Raw genomic sequence first — 21,548 nt, forward strand, 5'->3', positions numbered from 1 at the left:
TAGAATGTAAATGACACCACACATTAATTTAGTCATTATCTGGTTACTGTTGGTTAATATGATGTAAATTATTAAATGAATGATTCTGTCTTTATATACAAAATATCTGTATTCATATTGGGTCTACCGTGTTTAAGTATCAAGGTGAAGGGCCTATGGAGAGAAATGGACAAACACAATGAAGTCACACCAAAACATCGGGATAACTAAGAAAGCCAGTAACTTTACTGAATTCTCTGCAAAATACAAATACCTTTTCCCCAGCAGAATAAACTTTTATTTCAGATTCCATGCTTTTTCACGACATACAGCTGAATCAAGTCCCGTGAGATACAGAGATGTGGTTTTAATTGAATAACATCGTATCTTCAAGTAGCGACAAAGGCCAGCTTATGCCGCTGAAAGCCGCTCTTGCGTTCCAAACACTAATTTCAGACCGCGACAATTTTCAGATTTATACAAGCTACATTAGATACTACAGACTGGTAAGCATTTTTAGCTATTCACACACACACACACACACACACACACACACACACACACACACACATATATATATATATATATATATATATATATATATATATATATATATTAAACGGATACAACTAAAATAAAGAAAACCGCAAACAATGTAAAGCAATCAAAGAATCCCAAGTGAATAGTTGGGACTTTAAGTAAATACCAGATGACTGTACAAGTGTATGGTCTTCCCTTTGCACTAGAAGTGGCTGATCAACAGGTTAGCTGAGGTACTGGGTAGGTCAATTAGAGGTACCAGTATATATAAGTTAATACAGGAATAATGGCATTACAACTGATCAACAGGTGAAGAAATACAACTGCTTTAAATCCACAACCAAAATAACATCTTAAATAAAATCAAACATGCTCAATGTCTTTGGTTACACAATATCAAGAAATGCCACCTACACCTCAGAAAGCACACTACAGGTAAAAAGGGAGATTTTGGTGTTGTGTTTTTTTCTAAAGTAACTCAACCAGCTAAATGAACAAAAATGGGATTTGGAACATGCTTTTCCATGATACACACTCAATGAATCAATGAATATACTCAAAATTACACATATTTGTTTTAGGATTTGAAATGCAGTTCACAAGGAAATTTCTTCTGAAAATATGAAATTAGGCAATTTCATATGACACTATATAGCTAGCTACCACCGTGTATTAAGAAGGACTTGCAATGGTATTCCAAACCTCTACCCGTTTAACATATAACATTATGAAGTCTGACCGAATTGAAATGGAAATGGAAACCAATTGTACATTTTGAGCAAATGCTTTTATTGTTTTTTTTTTCAATGCTTGCAATAACCATAAATGAATGTGAAAATAAAAGTTGAATAATATTACAATACAGAAATGCCACTGGCTTTGGTTTTTCCACACATATGCTGCCTGAAATATCATGTATTTTAAAAATCTTTTGTATTGAATAAAAAAAAGAAAGAACACCATAGGGGCTCTGCCCCTGTTTCTGACTACACAGACTGCATACACTAACAACATAGTGAACTGGCATGAAATATGCACATAGAAATACCATGACACTTGAGTGACAGCAGACTAGGGAGTGAGAGGCAGAGAGAGAGAGAGATGTGGCTAGTTTCATGTTTTTTTATAAGTTATATTTGTCTGAAATCAACTCGTGCTTCTCCTAAACCAGCATGAACACTGAGCTGGCCATTGGACTGAGTGGGGTCAAATACAGCACAACACCTCGTGATTAGAGACCGCAAAAATCCTCAACAGCTCGATCATTTGACACAAATACAAATTGGAACTATCAAATAAATATTTCAATCTGGATTTATGTGGTGTCCTGCACACAAGGTTGGGTCTCATTATGATGATTGGCAAAGGACTTGTAGTGAAAACATTAAATAAAACCTTGAAAATATACACAATACGTCGGCCAAAGGGCCATCAAAGAGGATGTTGGAGGGTATTGTTGTAGAATCCTAACTATGAGGATCATGACACAGCAAAGCTGGGTCATCATGGGTGATATCAAACGTTCATTTGGCATGTCTCATCCCACTGGGCAAAAACTGGTTGAATCGACATTGTTTCCACATCATTTCAACCCACAAATTCAAAGGGAATTTCGTATTTTCTTCACCCTTTTAAACTAAATCCAATGACGTGGTGACATGTTTTGTTGATTTCACGTTGAATTCACGTTAATTGACAACTCAAACCAAATCTAAATCAAAACTATAACTTCAACTGATGTCTTTGCCCAGTGGGATGTCATCTCCTGCCTGGGCATTAACCCCCTGTTCCAATCCCCACACAGTTTCCTCAAACATGTTGTTTGAAAGAGGTCTATCTTTCTTAATTTACTCACAAACACTGACATGGTCAACTCTGTTCAGCTGGTTCTCAAGGTTAGACTAAATATGCCTCTGAACAGCACTGTCCCAGGTTCAAATAAAACAAAAGAACAAACAACTGCACATAAGAAACTCCACTAAGAAAAAACAAACATTATTATATATATTTATATATTAGAAAGCTATACACAAGCATGTTAATTTCACTGATTATTTTTTAAAGAGTCTTAATTTTATAATTATTATATATAATTAGAAATACACGTTTAAAAACAAAACCTCTACAAAGAGAAAACAGTTCAGCAAAGCATGGGTTCTCAGTCTGTTCTCATGGCTTGGTTTGGATGCCCAGTCATTTCATTTATTCTCGGACTATCCATCTCATGTTAGCAAAGCTATCAAAAAACACATTCTGGCTTATAGAAACTACAAAAAGCCACAAAAATGTTTAGCATTGTATTCCTTTCATATGAAAATATAAGCAAGTGTATCGTACAACTGTTTTTTTTTTAAATACTGAATATCTAATACAAGACCAAGGGTTTCTTGATTACACTAACATGGCTCTTGGGTAAAAGGATGGTCCTATCAATATGCTCCATGTTTGAGGAGGAGCTCTATGTTTAGCATGGGTTCTCTTCCTGGTTCCTCACATCTACCAACGGGCCTGCGGGTATACCTGTACACTCCTTCAAATGTTGCATATTAGCTTTCATTTTGTGTATGAATAATCTGTAATGTCTGGCAACTTTTGACCCCTCCCCTTTGCCCTCTGACCCTCTATTTACATAAATACGTTGAACCTGCAACATGACATCATCTATTGTAACAAACATTTTGTGAGGGAGAACTGCGGAGAAAGGTAGCAATGAAATTGACTCTGTACACATGTATTGGTTGGCCAGCTCAAGTGCTAGGCTGTTCACTCAGCAACTTACACTCTGGATTTTTTGCCTGTACTAGTCACTGATTATCACTGAGGAAAGTTATAAGTACTTTTACAAAACAGAGTACCTGACTTTTTTTGTTTATTTGTTGATATGCATATATGTACACATAGACACACGTGTAAATATAAAAGCATACATTTTTTTCCCCCACACACGGCACAAGTAATGCATAGTTCCCCACCAAAAATATCCCTTAACCCCAATCCCAACCAACCTCCCCCACTGCTTTATATAACTCCAATATGTATAGCACACATACTCTGCAAAAAGCAAAAAGAAAACATTACAGTTACATTTAGAAAAGGGTACTCCCCTTCCTCCAATGAGATTGAGGGAGAGAGAGATAGATATAGAGAGAGCATGGGAGAGAGAGAGAGAGAGATAGAGAGAGCATGGGCTCTGGAGGTGAGTGACGCGTCGCGTGGTGATATCGAGGGTAAGGGTGTCGGGGCATCATGATGTCGCAGCGTGAGCGGAGCTTGAGCGACGGCCAGCGTTGTGTGTGGCTATCATGTGGCCCATCCCTCGGACAGGCGCACGCGTTTGACCGAGGGGCTCTCGCGCCCGTCCAGGGCAGGCCGGGACATTCCCAGTGGAGAGTGGAACTCGTTCCTGTGCTCGTCGCGGTCGCTGCCCTCGTGGGAGCTGCTGCAGCTACTCAGGCTGTCGACAGGGGAGCGGCCTGAGTCCTGGCGGGACGAGGGGTTCTGTTGCTGTGGGACGCCGTAGCCCCCCGGTGTGCTGCTGGTGCGATCTCTAGGAGGAGAAACAGGTTCGGACTTGATGTGCAGGCTTTGAGCAGAAGGCAGGGAGAGATTTGAATTGTGACATAAGTGATTGCTATTGCAATTCCTGTAGGAAGGAAAGGAAAACAAACACATGGGGTTAAAGAGTGAGGAAACATGATCATTCACAAGCACAAGCACACAAGTTTACTCAATTTCTCCACATCCATAAATCATGTCTGGTCAGAATATAACATTTACCTTCTCAATATGTATCAGTATTTTCATGGTAGTTTCCCTAACAAACTTAATTTCAATATCCATCCCTCCTCTCTTTGATCTGTCTACTGCCTGTGTAGATAGCCTGTAGAATAGATATTGTACATAGTATTGTGTGTATCCCGCTGTACTCACCCCAGCTGACTGAGGGCAGAGTGCTGCTGCATGTTCTGGAGGTGTTGCTGTTGCCATCCGCTCATGGAGCCCAGGTGGAGGGAGCTACCACTGTTAAAGCCGGACAGGGAGGACAGGTCTGCACTGCTCAGTGAGTATTCTACACACACAGAGAGAGAGAGAGAGAGAGAGTGTGTGGTGGGGGTGGGGGGGGGGAGAAAGAGAAAGAAAGAAATAAATAACGAAAGAAAGAAAGAAAGAAAGAAAGAAAGAAAGAAAGAAAGAAAGAAAGAAAGAAAGAAAGAAAGAAAGAAAGAGAACCAGTCAGTTCAGGCCAGTTCAAACAGGTTGGCAAAGTACATTAGTTTGGAATTATGGCTACTGAAGTGAGAAGTATAAAAGTAATTTTCCTGCTGGGCCAATACAGGTGCCACTAATCACAGTGTTAGTGAGCGAGGGGATGATGCTGTGAGGGATATAGGATGTGTGTGAACAGCACCACCTGCTGTTAGGTTAGTGTAATAAAATGTGTTTTAACGTCAAATAATGAAACCATGTTTCACAGCCGCACAGCCTATTGTTGCGTGATTTTGCTATATTTATTCAATCACTGTACTCATATCCTTCCATATCCTTGTCTGTACATAATGCCCTGAATCTATTCTACAACACCCGGAAATCTGCCCCTTTTATTCTCTGTACCCAACGCACTAGAAGACCAGTTCTTAAAGCCTTTAGCCGTATCCTTATTCTATTCCTCCTCTGTTCCTCTGGTGATGTAGAGGTTAATCCAGGCCCTGTAGCCCCCAGTATCACCCCTACTCCCCAGGCGCTATCATTTGTTTACTTCTGTAACCGTAAAAGCCTTGGTTTCTTGCATGTTAACATCAGAAGCCTCCTCCCTAAGTTTGAGTTATTCACTGCATTAGCACACTCTGCCAACCCTGATGTTCTAGCAGTGTCTGAATCCTGGCTTAGGAAGGCCACCAAAAATGCAGAAATTTCCATCCCCAACTACAACATTTTCCGTCTAGATAGAACTGCCAAAGGCGGCGGAGTTGCAATCTACTGTAGAGATAGCCTGCAGAGCTCTATCATACTATCCAGGTCTGTGCCCAAACAGTTTGAGCTTCTACTTCTAAAAATCCACCTTTCCAGAAATAAGTCTCTCACTGTTGCCGCTTGCTACAGACCCCCCTCAGCCGCCAGCTGTGCCCTGGACACCATATGTGAATTGATTGTCCCCCATCTATCCTCATAGTTCGTACTGCTTGGTGACCTAAACTGGGATATGCTTAACACCCCGGCCGTCCTACAATCTAAACTAGATGCCCTCAATCTCACACAAATTATCAAGGAACCTACCAGGTACAACCCTAAATCTGTAAACATGGATATCATCCTGACTAATTTACCCTCTAAATACACCTCCGCTGTCTTCAACCAGGATCTCAGCGATCACTGCCTCATTGCCTGCGTCCGTAATGGGTCCGCGGGTCAAACGACCACCCATCATCACTGTCAAACGCTCCCTAAAACACTTTAGCGAACAGGCCTTTCTAATTGACCTGGCACGGGTATCCTGGATGGATATTGACCTCATTCCGTCAGTAGAGGATGCCTGGTTGTTCTTTAAAAGTGCATTCCTCTCCATCTTAAATAAGCATGCCCCATTCAAAAAATTCAGAACTAAGAACAGATATAGCCCCTGGTTCACCCCAGACTTGACTGCCCTTTACCAGCACAAAAACATCCTGTGGCTTACTGCATTAGCATCAAACAGCCCCCGCGATATGCAACTTTTCAGGGAAGTCAGGAACCAATATACACAATCAGTTAGGAAAGCAAAGGCTAGCTTTTTCAAACAGAAATTTGCATCCTGTAGCACTAACTCCAAAAAGTTTTGGGACACTGTAAAGTCCATGGAGAATAAGAGCACCTCCTCCCAGCTGCCCACTGCACTGAGGCTAGGAAACACTGTCACCACCGATAAATCTACGATAATTGAGAATTTCAACAAGCATTTTGCTACCCACCTGGCTACCCCTACCCCGGCCACCAGCTCTGCACCCTCCGCTGCAACTTGCCCATGCCCCCCCGCTTCTCCTTCACCCAAATTCAGACAGCTGATGTTCTGAAAGAGCTGCAAAATCTGGACCCCTACAAATCAGCTGGGCTAGACAATCTGGACCCTTTCTTTCTAAAATTAGCCTTCCGAAATTGTCGCAACCCCTATTACCAGCCTGTTCAACCTCTCTTTCGTATCGTCTGAGATCCCCAAAGATTGGAAAGCTGCCGCGGTCATCCCCCTCTTTAAAGGGGATGACACTCTAGACTCAAACTGTTACAGACCTATATCCATCCTGCCCTGCCTTTCGAAAGTATTTGAAAGCCAAGTTAACAAACAGATCACCGACCATTTCGAATCCCACCGTACCTTCTCCGCTATACAATCTGGTTTCCGAGCTGGTCATGGGTGCACCTCAGCCATGCTCAAGGTCCTAAACGATATTATAACCGCGATCAATAAAAGACAGTACTGTGCAGCCGTCTTCATTGACCTGGCCAATGCTTTCGACTCTGTCAATCACCGCATTCTTACTGGCAGACTAAATAACCTTGGTTTCTCAAATGACTGCCTCGCCTGGTTCACCAACTACTTCTCAGATAGAGTTCAATGTGTCAAAACGGAGGGCCTGTTGTCTGGACCTCTGGCAGTCTCTATGGGGGTGCCACAGGGTTCAATTCTCGGGCTGACTCTATTCTCTGTGTATATCAATGATGTCGCTCTTGCTGCTGGTGACTCTCAGATCCACCTCTACGCAGACGACACCATTTTGTATACATTTGGCCCTTCATTGGATCTGTTATCAAACCTCCAAACAAGCTTCAATGCCATACAACACTCCTTCCGTAGCCTCCAACTGCTCTTAAACATTAGTAAAACTAAATGCATGCTCTTCAATCGAACGCTGCTTGCACCCGCCCGCCCGACTAGAATCACTACTCTCGGCGGGTCTGACTTAGAATATGTGGACAACTACAAATACCTAGGTGTCTGGTTAGACCATAAACTCTCCTTCCAGACTCACATTAAGCATCTCCAATCCAAAGTTACATCTAGAATCGGATTCCTATTTCGCAGCAAAGCCTCCTTCACTCATGCTGCCAAACATGCCCTCGTAAAACTGACTATCCTACCGATCCTTGACTTCGCCGATGTCATTTACAAAATAGCCTCCAACACTCTACTCAGCAAATTGGATGTAGTTTATCACAGTGCCATCCGTTTTGTCACAAAAGCCCCATATACTACCCACCATTGTGACCTGTACGCTCTCGTTGGCTGGCCCTCACTACATATTTGTCGCCAAACCCACTGGCTCCAGGTCATCTATAAATCACTGCTAGGCAAATCCCCGCCTTATCTTAGCTCATTGGTCACCATAGCAACACCCACCCGTAGTATGCGCTCCAGCAGGTATATCTCACGGGTCATCCCCAAAGCCAACACCTCCTTTGGCCGCCATTCCTTCCAGTTCTCTGCTGCCAATGACTGGAATGAACTGCAAAAATCTCTGAAGCTGGAGACTCTTATCACCCTTACTAACTTTAAGCGTCAGTTGTCAGAGCACCTTACCGATCACTGCACCTGTACACAGCCCTTCTGAAATTAGCCCACCCAACTACCTCATCCCCATATTGTTATTTATTTTGCTCATTTGCACCCCATTATCTCTATTTGCACATCATCTTATGCACATCTATCACTCCAGTGTTAATACTAAATTGTAATTATTTTGCACTATGGCCTATTTATTGCCTTACCTCCATAACGTACTACATTTGCACACACTGTATATAGATTTTCTATTGTGTTATTGACTGTACGTTTTGTTTATCCCATATGTAACTCTGTGTTGTTGTTGTTTTTATCGCACTGCTTTGCTTTATCTTGGCCAGGTCGCAGTTGTAAATGAGAACTTGTTCTCAACTGGCTTACCTGGTTAAATAAAGGTGAAATAAATCAAATCAAATCAAAAATGCTTATATTCACTATCATGTCTGAGAAGTCCTGTAAAACTGCCTATCTGTGTGTATGCGATATATACATCGTATCAAATCAAATCAAATCAATAATCATATCCAAATGTAAATGGTGGGGCGTGTGTGTATAGGTCACTTTCTAAACTCATTGAAACCCTGCAAGTAGTAACAAACACACACACACATAAAATATGTATGTGACAAAGACTGTGTGTATGTATGTATGCATATATGCATTTATGTGTGTATGTATGTATGTATGTATGCATATATGCATTTATGTGTGTATGTGTGTGTGTGTGTGTGTGTGTGTGTATGTGTATAACAGGTATAGAAGCAGTGGTACCTACCAGTACCGTATGAAGTGGACATGGCTGATGGGTAACCGCCCATGCCTTGCCCAGGTAGGGTGGGCGTTGCTACAGAAACCACAGGGGTGGCCAATGACTGTGCAGACTGGGAGTTATTTATTCGCTGGTTCTATGAGACGGAAAGAAACAGAGAGAGACGGAAAAGCATGAGCGCCATCACAAACAAAGTCAGCACCAGAATTTTTTGGGAATAAAAATAGACTTTGTAATTTATTATTTTTTGCTCCACAGATGCTAGGGGAATGAACAACATGCCAGCTTCTTGGAAATTATTCACTTGACATGCGGCACGGCTGAACCCTGCCAACCCTATCATTTACCACCCCTTCTGAGGACCCGCCGTCGCTATAGTAACCCTGCTGGTCTCCACGGCAACAGAAACAGCTGGGAGAGGCACTTTATTGTGGCGGGGTGTGGCGCAGAAATGATGGCGGTTTGATGCCATATAAAAGTGTTCCCATTGTTGCCTTTCATTTCCTGGTTCTGGGAGAGGAGAAACGTATGCTAAGGTGCCATGCAACACCTCTGAATCAGACATGGAAGGAAGGGAATGGAGGGGGTTGAAACGAGGGGGGTGAGAGGGGAAACATGACAGGATGCAAGGACTCAGAAACACCACTAGGTGTCACCCTGGGCCCTGGCTAAACGTCCTCCACCCCTACACATACTGTACAAGGCATGCAGCGGATTGGTTGAGGTGGAAGTTGCCCCTATGTGGACATCTAGGATAATCTTACCCTGTATTTTAATGCTAACCTTCACCACCTAAAAAGTAATCACTGACCTTAGATCAGCTCTTAGGAGCAACTCAACTACACTCAGCAAACTATAATTCTCTAGTTCAGTCAGGGGTGATGTATTTCTATTGTTAAAGACGTCCTCCAGCAACTTTTACAGTTGAAAAGCGATATTCCAAGTATACATACAGTAAAGTACACACACTAAAGGATAAAAAAAATATGTTTTGAACAGAATAGTGATTTTATAGACACAACTGCAAACTGTAAGGAGCAGTGCATTCAAGGAGTTGGTCTAATGGGAATTCCCCCTTGCTTGAGGCAATAGAGAACAAAGGGGAAAGGCCCACCCCCCCTCTTGTGCTATGTCATGACTTACCTGGACCCCCTATTGAGATGTGCCTTTTGTTAAGTAAATCAGGTGTTAAATGAGGTGAAAAGGAGACTGGTGTGCCACTTTAAACAATAATGACTGGTCTCCCTTCAATCTAACTGAGGGTGATGGATGACATCTGTGTTTGGGGATCTTTATTATTTTTGGTGGCTAATTTGAGTGACATGCCCACTTACCAATAGCAGATCGACATCCTCAGACTGACGGCATTGAAGGGGAGGGCGATAAATTCCGATTAGTTTAATTGGATGGAGGAAGTGGCCGGGTGTGGCTCTAAGAATGGAACCACTCCAGGAGTGAAGCGACTAAACTGGAGCTCATTCGAAACGGAAATGTACTATTACTACTGTACTACACTAACAGTCTATCTTGTTAAAATCATAACCTATGACAGCACATGTATGGGACAGTTACAGCCACTGAACCCCAGCTACAGCCACTGAAGGACAGTTACAGCCACTGAAGGACAGCTATAGCCACTGAAACACAGCTACAGCCACTGAAGGACAGCTACAGCCACTGAAGGACAGTTACAGCCACTGAAGGACAGCTACAGTCACTGACGGACAGCTACAGCCACTGAAGGACAGCTACAGCCACTGAAGGACAGCTATAGCCACTGAAACACAGCTACAGCCACTGAAGGACAGCTACAGCCACTGAAGGACAGTTACAGCCACTGAAGGACAGCTACAGCCACTGAAGGACAGTTACAGCCACTGAAGGACAGTTACAGCCACTGAAGGACAGCTACAGCCACTGAAGGACAGCTACAGCCACTGAAGGACAGTTACAGCCACTGAAGGACAGCTACAGCCACTGAAGGACAGCTACAGCCACTGAAGGACAGTTACAGCCACTGAAGGACAGTTACAGCCACTGAAGGACAGCTACAGCCACTGAAGGCCAGTTACAGCCACTGAAGGACAGTTACAGCCACTGAAGGACAGTTACAGCCACTGAAGGACAGTTACAGCCACTGAAGGACAGTTACAGCCACTGAAGACAAACACTCAAAAAGACAATAGAAACACACAGAGAGGATATCAACTGAGAGGACATAACAAAAAGACAAAGTAAAAAAGGGGGATGGGATCAGGACTGGGACTGGGACTGGGACTGGGACTGGGACTGGGACTGGGACTGGGACTGGGACTGGGACTGGGACTGGGACTAGGACTGAGACTGGAACTGAGACTGAGACTGAGACTGGAACTGAGACTGAGACTGGGACTGACTGAGACTGGGACTGGGACTGAGACTGAGACTGAGACTGAGACTGGGACTGGGACTGAGACTGGAACTGAGACTGAGACTGGGACTGAGACTGGAACTGAGACTGAGACTGGGACTGACTGAGACTGGGACTGAGACTGAGACTGAGACTGGGACTGGGACTGAGACTGAGACTGAGACTGAGACTGAGACTGGAACTGGGACTGAGACTGGAACTGGGAATGGGACTAGGACTGGGACTGGGACTGAGACTGGGACTGGGACTGGGACTGGGACTGGGACTGGGACTGGGACTGGGACTGAGACTGGGACTGAGACTGGGACTAGGGGTGAAGTGATTGAGCGACTCACGATGGAGGGCATGTTGTTCTTGGCTCCAGGGGGGACAAGCACCCGCAGGTCAGGCTTGCGGTTGCTGTTCATACCCAGGTTCATGGTCGGGGGAGACTTGGCCTGCATGCTCTTGTTCATGTTGCCCGGAGAGACCAGTAGACCGGGCGAGTTACGGTGGTGGTTCCCGTAGCCGTTGCCTAAAGAGTGGAGAGGGAGAGAAGAGAGAGAGTGGAGCCATCAATTATACTGTTCAATAGACCTCTGTTAGTGTATCCTACATATTGTTCTCAGACCACAGTAGCATGTTGTACTGAGGATACCATTACTTCTGCAAATATTCAAATTCTTCAACTAGTGGAGGGGTGGAGATGCTACTGTCCTAGAGCCAGAGAGTGGTCACTTTCACACAGTGATTCCAATAACTCACACAATTCTGGGTTTGTGAAGACATCTTCTTTGATTTCTTCGAGGACTGTATCTTTTACCGCTGTCACTATCATTTACCCTGCATCTAGCCAGTGATGGCTAGTGAGATGTGTAAAAACATTAAATTAGGGCCTTGGAGACCACAGTGGGACAGGGCCCATCATTTGTCCATCAGCGCTAAACATGCGTTGCCTCTTCCAGACAAAGACCCTGCCCTGGGGTAGACACCCAATCCATATTCCTCATCCTCTGACAGACTGAATGGAGGACTGAGTTTAGCACCCACGCCACACACAAACCAGTGGGGCACCCTCCCAGCAACATCTCATTAAAAACAAGAGAGAGTGAGCAGTGTATACTCTTTGTTCTAACCCAATCCCACAGCCTGCTTTCCCCGTCTTCCTATGGGTAGAACACTGAGAGCTGTATGGACATGTCCCACTTGAAAGAGGGGCAGGAATTATACGTTAGACATAAATGAATTTCCTAATCATAGGGAAAATGAGTCGCAGATGTCTTCCTGGGCAATTTCCTCCTGCTGATCTCTGTTTAATTTGAGAGCAAGGTTTTTGTTGTTTGGAAATGAAAACGAAAGTTCAATTTGAACAATCTGAAGAGAAAACGACAGCTAGTGGTAAAAGAAAAAGTGTCTGTCTAACAGTATTAGTAAAACGTGTGTGTGTGTGAGTGTGTGAGCGTGTGTGTGTGTGTGTGTGTGTGTGTGTGTGTGTGTGCGTGTGGGTACGTGTGGGTGTGTGGGTGTGTGTGGGTGTGTGTGTGCGTGTGAGTGTGTGTGTGTGTGTGCGTGTGGGTGTGTGTGGGTGTGTGGGTGTGTGTGGGTGTGTGTGTGCGTGTGAGTGTGTGTGGGTGTGTGCGCGCATGTCTGCATGCTTGAGTACCTATGTGTAAGATTGTGATAGTATAGTGTCAGAGTGTGTGTCAAACAGTATTTGTCTAAGTTGTGTGACTTTCAATATGATGAATGACGTATTGTGCCGGTGCATGACAGCGTACGTGTGCACAGAGCATGTGCATGGATGCACCTGTGTGTTTTGTATGGGAGCCTCTCCTAGAGCCACTCCATCCAGCTGCATCGTCAGCTCTGCCTGCCTCTCTCTCATCCTCCTGGCTGGACCATTGTACAGTGGAGTGGGCCCATGTGGAGAGACATGAATGAGAATACACTTGCCACTCCATCTCAATGAGGCTCTCTGTACTCACAGATCATTTAGTGAATCAAAACCGTTCTAGAGGTTCTAGAAAATATCAGAGAATTACATGTAGAAAAGCTGAGACTGTCCAAACTTTACCAACACATTTTTTAAAATTAAGACAGCTACAGATGTTCAAAAACCCAAGCCCATGGAGAAGGTAAGGTTTGTTGGTTGTGTGATTAGAAGTGGCATATCCGGTTCAAGAGCTTGACATTTCTGTGAGACAGAGGGATCTTGGGAATGGTGAATGAGAGAGAGAGAGAGAGAGAGAGAGAGAGAGCGAGAGAGAGAGACTTGTAATGTTACTGTACAGCCAGGCTGAGCGTAAAGTGAGTAGGGGATTTCAGGCAGCCATTTTAGGACAACAGCTCTGACTCAAAATAGAGACACTGGCTATAGCACAGAAGATGGGCTTTATTATCTAAGGCAGGCAATGGACAGGTGATAAGGATGCCAAAGGTTCTCTAAAGCTGCCAGTGACTTAGGTTGAGTTTAACTGGACACTTGGATTATATCATGGTTTGGCCAGAGCTACTAGCAACATGGCTACAGAGAGGCTAATGCAGTAGCTAGCATCTGACTACAAATATGCCACTGTATAGCAGCTCTGTGAGTCTGAGACATGATCATCACTGACACTGACACTGACAGTCAAACTGGAAGCGAGCGTTTTGAGGAAGTACCAAAATGAACAGTCGCTGCCCATGTAAGAATCAGCCTCTGTGCTGTATAAAAACAACAATATAATATCTGAAGTGAAGATATAAAGGTATTTCTGTAGGTAGATTAGGCCTGGGGCCTTGCTTGGGCTGAGGGATGCCAAACTGTTACTGTACGCTAACACACTGGCTGCCTCGCAAACCTGCAAGATGTGCCTATTGGGCCTCACACACAGACAGACACACAGACAGATGGCTGGTGTGGTTCAACTTGTGTATATTTAACTGTTAACTGTCCTGTTGTGGTCTAATGGGTGAACTCTGTCCCACTTTCCGTATGCAGGTTCTTCCGTTGAGGTTGGGCCTAACGTGCATTCAAATCTGAATCCACCATCTGAGGTATTACATTTTTACATTTTAGTCATTTAGCAGACGCTCTTATCCAGAGCGACTTACAGTTAGTGAGTGCATCATTTATTTTTTTCATACTGGCCCCCCGTGGGAAACAAACCCACAACCCTGGCGTTGCAAGCGCCATGCTCTACCAACTGAGCTACAGGGGTATGGTGTCACGCTAACTAACTAACTAACTAACAGCTTCCACTGTATCTATGTAGGCTATGGACAAAAATACAGGCACCATTTAGCAATTTTTTTGTAAGAATAGATCTTGTGTCTTTGTCTCAATGCTCTTGTTTGGGAAGACACTGCAAACCAGCATAGACCTACATTCATTTCAAGCTAGTCCATGCTGGTCTATGCTGGTCGGTGCTGGTTGGATGCTGGTCAAGCTGGTCTGACCAGCATGGTCTAGCTGGTCAAGCTGGTCTGACCAGCATGGTGGTTACCAGCCCTTGCTGTGTTTTGGACACTGGTGCTCAAATCAAATCAAGAGTAAAAAAATAAAAAGTAAAAAAAAGTGATCACTCTTTACTGTGTTTTGGAAACTGGTGACCAGCCTTCACTGTGTTTTGGACACATACCAGTTTAGGCTGGTGATACTGGTATGCTGGTGACCAAGCTGGTCCATGCTGGTCTATGCTGGTCCAGCATGGTCTAGCTGGTCAAGCTGGTCTGACCACGCCCATTATTATCATATTTCCCAGCATGCTCTATTGCAGTTGATTTTTAGAATTGTTTGTTTCAATATCTTTTTAGTTTCTTGTGTTTTTGCATGTACATAGATTGATTAATTAATCTTATGCTACACAAAGATAAGTAACATACATTTTTCTAAACTAATCCAATCTGTTAGTTGGACTGAAATTATTGTTCCAGTTTAGATGGTTGAGGTAGTCTCATTTATTAATCTTTCTAACCCTGGCAGTCATTCTGAATGCATATTGTGGGAGAAGAAAAGTTCCAATTGTTGGATATCCCCACCCTGGCTGGATTCCAATAGGAATTAAACTTCACTTGATGTGACTTGAAGGCTAGTCACCATCAAAAACACAGCGAAGGCTAGTCACCATCAAAAACACAGCGAAGGCTGGTCACCACGGAAAAGGGCAAAGGAACCACGAAAACACAACCAAGGCACCACGAAAACACAACCAAGGCACCACGAAAACACAACCAAGGCACCACGAAAACACAACCAAGGAACCATGAAAACACAACCAAGGAACCACGAAAACACAACCGAGGCACCACGAAAACACAACCAAGGAACCACGAAAACACAACCAAGGAACCACGAAAACACAGCCGAGGCACCACGAAAACACAACCAAGGCACCACGAAAACACAACTAAGGCACCACGAAAACACAACCAAGGCACCACGAAAATACAACCAAGGCACCACGAAAACACAGCGAAGGCTGGCCACCAGCAAAACCAGCAGCTATGCTGGACCAGCCTATGCTGGTCTATGGTGGTCTATGCTGGTCTATGCTGGTCTATGCTGGTCTTTTCAACAGGGGAGGGGATGGGCAAACAGGACAGAGTGGATCTATGCATCTATAGAGCTGTTCCAGGGTCTAGTGTGTGTGTGTGTGTGTGTGTGTGTGTTTGTATGTGTGACCTGTGGAGATGTGTGAGTGATTGAGGCGAGAGGTGACATGAGCTGGTTAATTCTCCTACACAGTGAAGCAAGCAGGCAGCAGAGCAGAGATCAGAATGCTGCTGACAGCTACATAAAAACAAATAGAGGTAAGAGGTGTTCACAAGCTGGGACTGAAACACCCTTCATCAGCCTGGTCTCTCTCTCCTCTCTCTCTCTCTCCCCTCTCTCCCCTCTCTCTCCTCTCTCTCTCTCTCTCTCTCTCTCTCTCTCTCTCTCTCTCTCTCTCTCTCTCTCTCTCTCTCTCTCTCTCTCTCTCTCTCTCTCTCTCTCTCTCTCTCTCTCTCTCTCTCTCTCTCTCTCTCTTTCCAGCTAGGGAAGGGGTTGACAGACAAGACACACTCACATAGAGATGTGAAAACACAACCACACACACACGCGCACACACACACATGACACGCACACACGACACGCACAGCCCTGCCACAACGGTTATATACCAAGGACGTGACAACTCGACCTTCCAATATCAAACTGTGTCATGTGTCACTTATCAATCAAATATGTCTAGCAATGCTGGCAGCCATGGCATGAGTGGCACACGGGGCTGTGTGTGTGTATGTCTGAGGACGAGGGACATTTCACAAGAAAATAAAATGTCTGTAGTAGCGAACACCAGGCTGAAACACTCACTACTGACAGACAGCTTATCAAAGCAGAAGTGAAAAAATTACGTCAGTGGCCAGCCACCTCACATTGAGTCACAGACAACCCACTGGGCACAGACATCAGTTCAATGTCTAGTTTTGATTTACATTAGGTTGAGTTGTCAACTAACGTGAATTCAACGTGAAATCAACAAAAACAATTCACCATTTCATTGGATTTAGGTTAAAAGCTAGGTGGAAAAAATGAATGAAATGCCCTTACGTTGATGACATTTTGCAAATCCAATGAGCTATCCACGTTGATTCAACGTCATCACATAGATTTTTTGGGTTGAAATGACGTGGAAACAATGTTGATTCAACCAGTTTTTTACCAGTGGGAACCCAGAACATCATTAAAACCTATGACTGGCTTCAGAGAACGCTTCCATCTGTGTCTCTCCCTGTTTCTCTACTGCAAACTTGCATGGCAGAATATTCATCATGGGGTTTTCCCCCAGCTGTAGGATTTAAGAGAGACTTGAATGGAATCTTTTTAAGTTCCACATGATTCTCTCTCCACGTTGTGTTTTTACCACGGCCGGGCGCGCCGGGTCCTCACAGAGCGCCTCTGTTCATCGCCGTGGCGACACAAAGGCTACATTTGAAGTACGCTGCAGAGCAGGCTGCCGATGGAACACACGCCACAACAAACGACCCTGTTGTGTATGTGTGTGTGTGTGTATGCGAGTGAGTGTGTGAGGGGTCAGACAGAGGGACCGGTCTCTAAACCCTATCAGGGAGCCCTGGGGGCCAGACTGGGCTGCCCAGCTGTGCTCCCCTGCCCACCCCCCCTCCCCACACCCCTTACCGAGAAACTAACCCCCCAGCCCCAGTTTAAGACTCCCCCCTGTCTCTTCCTCTGTTAGTGCCCTATTCTTGAGAGCTCCTCACACTGCCTATTAGCTGACTGTAAGCCAAAATTATGGCCGCATATAACCCCACAAACATGTAAATCCATTCAAGCTCTTGCAAATAAATGCAGACATACACGTACACACGGACCAATTTACTTTTCACAATAACATTATGGTATGGTAATGTTACATTTATTTTGCTCAAAACATATGACAGTAGTTAGCCTATGAAAGAGTTTGAATAGCCAAACAAAATTTGCAGTTTACACCAAAGCCCACGAGGTAGAGGAAATAAACAGTGGTTAAAGGCAGTGTGATACTGCTCGGCTCATTAAGACATGGCACGCACACACACACACACACACACACACACACACACACACACACACACACACACACACACACACACACACACACACACACACACACACACACACACACACACACACACTCAGAGAGAGAGAGAGAGAGAGAGAGAGAGAGAGAGAGAAAGAAAGAAAGAAAGAAAGAAAGAAAGAAAGAAAGAAAGAAAGAAAGAGAGAGAAAGAGAGAGAGTTAGAGTGAGAAAGAGAGAGAGAAAGAAAGAGAGAAAGAGAGCGAGTGAACAACAGAAAGAGAAATACAAATCCATATATAACACCTCCGATCCCTAAGGTCCTAAAACACACAGGACCTTCCCTTCCGTGATTGAATATCTTCCTACACACTCTAATATAATTTTTATTCCTTTTTCCAGTTGTTAGAGAATTTCTGAGCCGAGACCAGGATGTGCCACGGACCCAGTACTGGACAAACATTCCCTGAGGAACTCCAAGACCACTAAAATCAACACGTCATAGACAGCAACTCCACTTGGGTTTGGATTACTATTAGTCATGCGTTTTATTGCCTGGGTGGGAGAGTGGGTGCCCTGTGTGTATGCGTGTGTGTCTGTGTGAGAAGGAAGATGCCATCCTTACCAGCACTGGTGCCCGCGCCAGTGGTGAGGTCAGCACCCATGAGGCCACCTGAAAGATGAAAGGGGGAGGAGAGAAAAAGAGAAAAGAGAAGGAAACCTTTAGATGAGAGACCTCCCTCCTTCACGCCCACATCCATCCACATCCCCATCAGCTCCCTCCTCCTCTCTCGCCTTTCAGCAGCTCTGACTAACTTACTTTAACTACCATCCTTCCTTATTTTGTGCCAGGGTTGATGTGTGTCTACCTCTATGTGTGTGTGTGTGTGTGTGTGTGTGTGTGTGTGTGTGTGTGTGTGTGTGTGTGTGTAAACCCGAACAGCACTGCTTTCCTACAAACCATACGTTCTAGGCAAGCGGACACTGCGAGCGGATACTGGATGTCAGCGTCCAAGAAAAATGACTTGTGTGAGTTGGAGGAGTAGGAGGGCCGTGAGCGTGTGCGGACAGTGTGGTGGCGTTAGAGCCAAAACTCATATTTAGTTTGCGCTCGGTGCATCCAGGCCTAATGATAGGGTGGGGGTGTGGGCAGAAGGCTACTGCCCAGCGGGACAAAATACAGCCTTCAGACAACAATAACAAACCGACAGGCCTCATGTGCTTATGTCACCAGCAACTCAATACCTATACATAGGACCAGACATCCCCAGGATAGCGCTTCACACTAAATGGAGAGGACTGCTGACTTGGTTTGAATGTCATATTGAGCCACCTTTCTTTAAATAAAACATCAGGCTGTAGAGCTGACCTTATTTCCCCTGTGCTTTCCACTGAAGGGTTATGGGTGGCTTCTTTTTGTGTATTTGTGTGTGTGTGTGTGTGTGTGAGAGAGGTTATGCATATATTACCTGCACTGGGAGGTCTATGTGTGACACTGGGGGACATGCTGTTCCTCTGCATGTGGTGTGCCAGGGGCAGCAGGTTGTGGTTGCCTAGGGAACCTCCTGGGTGGCTGTAGATGAGACTGTTCTGGTTGCTAACAGGGATGGACACCGGCATCTCGTAGTTGGAGGAGGGCACACCCTGCTGAGAGAGAGAAAAAAAGATCAAGAACATATGATTAAACACAGAGAGAGAGATAAATAGAGAGAAAGAGAGAGAGAGAAATAGAGAGAGTGAAAGAGAGATAGATAAATAGAGAGAAAGAGAGAGAGAGAGAGAGAGAGAGAGAAAGAGAGAGAGAGAGAAAGAGAGAGAGAGAAATAGAGAGAGAGATAAAGAGAGAGAGAGAGAGAGAGAGAGAGAGAAATAGAGAGAGTGAAAGAGAGAGAGATAAATAGAGAGAAAGAGAGAGAGAGAGAAAGAGAGAGAGAAAGAGAGAGAGAGAGAGAGAGAGCAGAGAGAGAGAAAGAGAGAGAGAGACGAGAGAGAGAGAGAGAGAGAGAGAGAGAAAGAGAGAGAGAGAGAGAGAGAGAGAGAGAGAGAGAGAGAGAGAGAGAGAGAAAGAGAGAGAGAGAGAGAGAGAGAGAGAGAGAGAGAGAGAGAGAGAGAGAGAGAGAGAGAGAGAGAGAGAGAGAGAGAGAGAGAAAGCAATAGAAAAAGAGAGAAAAATAAGAGGTCAAAACCCAGATAATATCACACAACTCAAAACGACTGTCACGTGTCAACCAGGATTGAGAGCTGTATGTATAATGTGGACAGTCTCTTCCCACAGTGGCATCTCTAAAGGGTCAACCACCATTTACAATTTCGAGTGGCGCAGTGGTCTAAGGCACTGCATCGCAGTGCTAGCTGTGCCACTAGAGATCCTGGTTTGAATCCAGGCTCTGTCGTAGCTGGCCACGACCAGGAGACCCATGGGGCGGTGCACAATTGGCTCAGCATCGTCCAGGGTAGGGGAGGGAATGGCCGGCAGGGATGTAGCTCAGTTGGTAGATCATGGTGTTTGCAACGCCAGGGTTGTGGGTTCGTTTCCCACGGGGGGCCAGTATGAAAAAAAATTAAAAATAATATATGCACTAACTGTAAGTCGCTCTGGATAAGAGCGTCTGCTAAATGACTAAAATGTAAATGATTATACTTGTCTATCTTTGTCCCCATCTGTGACTCTGTGGCTGTTTCAGCCTTTGATTAACAGGGTGACATCCTAACTTAGCCAACTTTCAGTGAAAATAACAAAGCAATCTCACAAAACACAACAACATCTTTTCACTGTGTGGTCACAGCAGTCTCATTCCCATAAACAGAACACTTAGGGAAGCAGATAGGAAAGAAAAGGCATTCTGGGTTACCACACACAGCCATGCTTAAGCAGATCGCATCCACAACAAATATATTTGTTCTGAATGAGCTTAATGTTGTGGAGCAAGATGTTGGAATTCTATATATCATTTTTGTAAATGTAGTATTAAATATATTATAAAACACCATTATAAGATTTTTCCTATAGGGACAGTATGTGTCTGTCATGTAGAGTTTAGATCAAGTGTTTTTTAAGTGTCAGGTAAGACTAGCAGCATGTGGAGGAGGTTGGTTGCTAGCTAGGCCGCTGGGTCCCAAGCCAATGATTTGTCATGTTTATTGTGTCACTCCACCATAAGGCTTAACCTTGGGAGTGCCCTGGAAGTGGTCGCTCCTGGATGTTAGCTTAAGGAAGTAGAAAATAGAGCCCTAATTGTATCCATGTGTCCCAGGGCCAAGGAAGGGCTCATCAGTGAGAACATCAGCTGGGAGAAGTCAGATATGAGCCTGCCTCATCTTCTTCTTCAATTTTCTCTCCCTTCTAACTTTGACCTTTTAGCTACGCAAATATCATTGTTTTTGGTACAAAAGGTTAGACTTTTTCATTGCTGTTTCTCCCTCTCTCTGTCACTTTCTTTTGCTTTTGCTGAAGCCATATGCAGGCGTGAGTTAGCCAGCAGTCATGATTGTCTGGTTGCTTTCTTTAGTAGCCCATCTTAGAACCTTTGTTCCACTCCTCCAGCTCGTTGGCTTTGTGGTTGAGTAAGCTTGGAGGCCAGTGTGTGTGTGTGTGTGTGTGTGTGTGTGTGTGTGTGTGTGTGTGTGTGTGTGTGTGTGTGTGTGTGTGTGTGTGTGTGTGTGTGTGTGTGTGTGTGTGTGTGTGTATGTTCGTGTGTGCGTGTGTGTGCGTGTGTGTGTGTGTGTGTGTGCGTGTGTGTGTGTGTGTATGTGTATGTGTGTGTGTGTGTGTGTATGTGTGTGTGTGTGTGTATGTGCGT

The 21,548-nt window shown here is 44.6% G+C and overlaps 1 protein-coding gene across 5 annotated transcripts in view; it reads right to left on the minus strand.

Annotated features, from left to right (window-relative positions):
• Positions 1-203: 203 nt before the first annotated feature.
• LOC121584492 (myocyte-specific enhancer factor 2C) overlaps positions 204-21,548 on the minus strand; it is a 103,963-nt gene continuing 82,618 nt past the window's right edge. For 2 of the 5 annotated variants that reach the window (XM_041900386.2, XM_041900385.2), the window contains exons 5-11: positions 19,218-19,395; positions 18,374-18,421; positions 11,565-11,743; positions 10,154-10,177; positions 8,826-8,955; positions 4,450-4,588; positions 204-4,162 (exon numbers count right to left, since the gene is read on the minus strand). In XM_041900386.2, the coding sequence (XP_041756320.1) occupies positions 3,820-4,162; positions 4,450-4,588; positions 8,826-8,955; positions 10,154-10,177; positions 11,565-11,743; positions 18,374-18,421; positions 19,218-19,395 (1,041 nt within the window). In that variant the 3' untranslated portion in view covers positions 204-3,819. The remainder of the gene's footprint in view (positions 4,163-4,449; positions 4,589-8,825; positions 8,956-10,153; positions 10,178-11,564; positions 11,744-18,373; positions 18,422-19,217; positions 19,396-21,548) is intronic. The other 3 variants (XM_041900387.2, XM_041900389.2, XM_041900388.2) reach the window with 3 other exon arrangements.

Source organism: Coregonus clupeaformis, chromosome 16 (genome assembly GCF_020615455.1).
Source record: "Coregonus clupeaformis isolate EN_2021a chromosome 16, ASM2061545v1, whole genome shotgun sequence".
In the NCBI taxonomy this organism is placed as follows: Eukaryota; Metazoa; Chordata; class Actinopteri; order Salmoniformes; family Salmonidae; genus Coregonus; species Coregonus clupeaformis.